Source organism: Mus musculus, chromosome 6, assembly GCF_000001635.26.
Source record: "Mus musculus strain C57BL/6J chromosome 6, GRCm38.p6 C57BL/6J".
NCBI lineage: Eukaryota > Metazoa > Chordata > Mammalia > Rodentia > Muridae > Mus > Mus musculus.
In genome coordinates, this window is record NC_000072.6 from 57,899,111 (window position 1) to 57,901,302 (window position 2,192).

Here is a 2,192-nt window from a genome sequence, read left to right on the forward strand (position 1 = left end):
GCAGAGTCAGAGAAAACCCATAGCTGAGAAGAGATAGAAAGGATTAAAGGAGGCAGAGGGGTTGAGGTCACCAGGAGGACAAGGCTCATAGCATCAACTATGCAGGGATCAGAAGGGATCACAGAGATTGAAGTAACAAACATGGACCCTGTATGGGTCTCTGCTAGGACCTCGGCATACACATGATAGCCGTGCAGGTTGGGTGTTCCTATGGGATTCCTTACAGTGGGAGTGGGGTGTCTCTTACTCTTTTGCCTATGCTTGGAACTTTATTTTTTCCTACTGGGTTGCCTCATCTAAGCTTTAATAAAAGGGTTTGTACCTAGTCTTACTATATCTTGCTATGGCATGTTCAGTTGTTATCCTTGGGAGGCCTGCTGCTTGTCTTCTTAGGGGAAAAGGAGTGAATTTAGGTAAGAGAGAAGTGGGCAGGGAGGGATTAGAAGGTTTGGAGGAACTTGACAGGAAACTGTGTCAGGAAGTTCTGTTTAAGATAATAAAAAAAATAATAATTAGGAAACAGAATTAAATCTGTAATAGGTTCTTAAAACTGTTCTTCATGATTTACATTAAATTAAAATATTTTCAAAAGAAATGCTTAAAAAGTCAGTATAATACTGAGTAAACTTAGTATCAGGGTAACATTTATGATATGACTTAAAATGGAGCAGTAATATTAAATGAATATATGATACCACACATTTTATTTAAATCGTATGAAAAATCTTGCCTTGCTACTTGAACTATTAAATAACTTTTAAAAGGAATTTACTTTTTTAAAAAGAAATAATTGAGCCTAGACCAAAATAACTCCTTACAAGCATTGAAAAGTCCATTTCCATAGAAAACTATGACCTCCTATGACTTCTGTGAGTGCCAGGAATGCACACACGCTGGCACAACACTCATGCACATACAATAAGAAAAATAAAATAAATCCCTTTTTCAAAAGAGGAGAAAAATTACCTCCTTTAAACAGTCTGGTGGCATTTTAGCCACAAGTTTTTCAGCACATTGATTATTCTCTTATCAGAACTGATTTGTACCAAAGGAGTTATTGTGGGATAGACATTCACCACAAACTTCTGAACAGTCAGGATGATTGGGTCATACCTCCACAACAGGACTGAGGTGGATGAGATGATGAGGTCCACCCAGTACATGACCACAAAGAAAACCAGCAGCAGCAGGATGGTCTGTGTGGCCTTTTTCTCAGGGGATGTTCTCAGGTGCCTGATGCTATGAAGATGCTTGCATTTTCTTTGATGTCTATACAAGATAATCACCATGTATATACTTGTGGTCAGCATGACTCCTACAAGAAACACATCTTTTAAAGTTATCACTGTTAAAATCAATTCCTTGATGATGTTGTTCATGGGAAAGTGTGAACAGGTTTTAGTGATTCTCATCTGGTTGGTCTCACTCCTATTGTTAAAACCACCAACATAGACTATCATGTGACTATTGATCGAGAAATTAAGAAACCAAATATAGAAAACAGCATAGATGATGTATTTTTTTAGTTTATGCTTAAATTTTGCCAACAGTGAGGTACTGGGACTGATAGTGACAGCCTGGAACACACCCAGGAGGCATGTGATGCACATAGAGAGTCCTCTCATCACCCTACCAGTGTAAAAAGTTGCCTTACATATGAAGTCATTCTCAATGTTCAGTGACTCAAATAAGTCTGAAAGCCAAATATCCCCTGCAGTGAGGAACATCAGTATGTGAACAAAGGAAAATTGACATAAGATCAGGTCCATGGGCTTAGGTCTGTGACCTAGGATTATGAAAATATAAAAAAACAGTAGAAACATATTGGCTAGAACTCCAAGTCCAGATTGGAAATAAAGAACATTCTTGATTGAAGACATAAATGTAAAGTGTATTTATCTTAATAGCATAATGGAAGTCTATTTCATATATCTGAAAAATAATAGATTATTTATCAAACTTATGATTCACCTCACAGTATTACTATATAATCATTCTATTTCCCTAAAAAATTCTTGCGTAAATTATATTTTTCTCATTTAATGTTTCATATAATCTTTAGCCTACATTGTTATATACCCTCCAAGTATCTCCTATATATAGAGAATATTACAGACATTAAATAAATTTAGAATATCTACACAGAAAACATTTTCCCTGCATTTCACCTGAGTCTCATACCTTAGAAATTC

At 36.1% G+C, this 2,192-nt stretch overlaps 1 protein-coding gene across 1 annotated transcript; it reads right to left on the minus strand.

Moving 5' to 3' along the window:
• Positions 1-971: 971 nt before the first annotated feature.
• On the minus strand, positions 972-1,880 carry Vmn1r22 (vomeronasal 1 receptor 22). Its single transcript, NM_134178.1, has one exon. It carries the CDS (start codon positions 1,878-1,880, stop codon positions 972-974), a length of 909 nt encoding a protein of 302 aa, NP_598939.1.
• Between the last annotated feature and the right edge of the window lie 312 nt (positions 1,881-2,192).

Coding starts and splice junctions, on each gene's coding strand:
- Vmn1r22 (NM_134178.1), bottom strand. CDS start 1,880: ATGTCTTCAATCAAGAATGTTCTTTATTTCCAATCTGGACTTGGAGTT.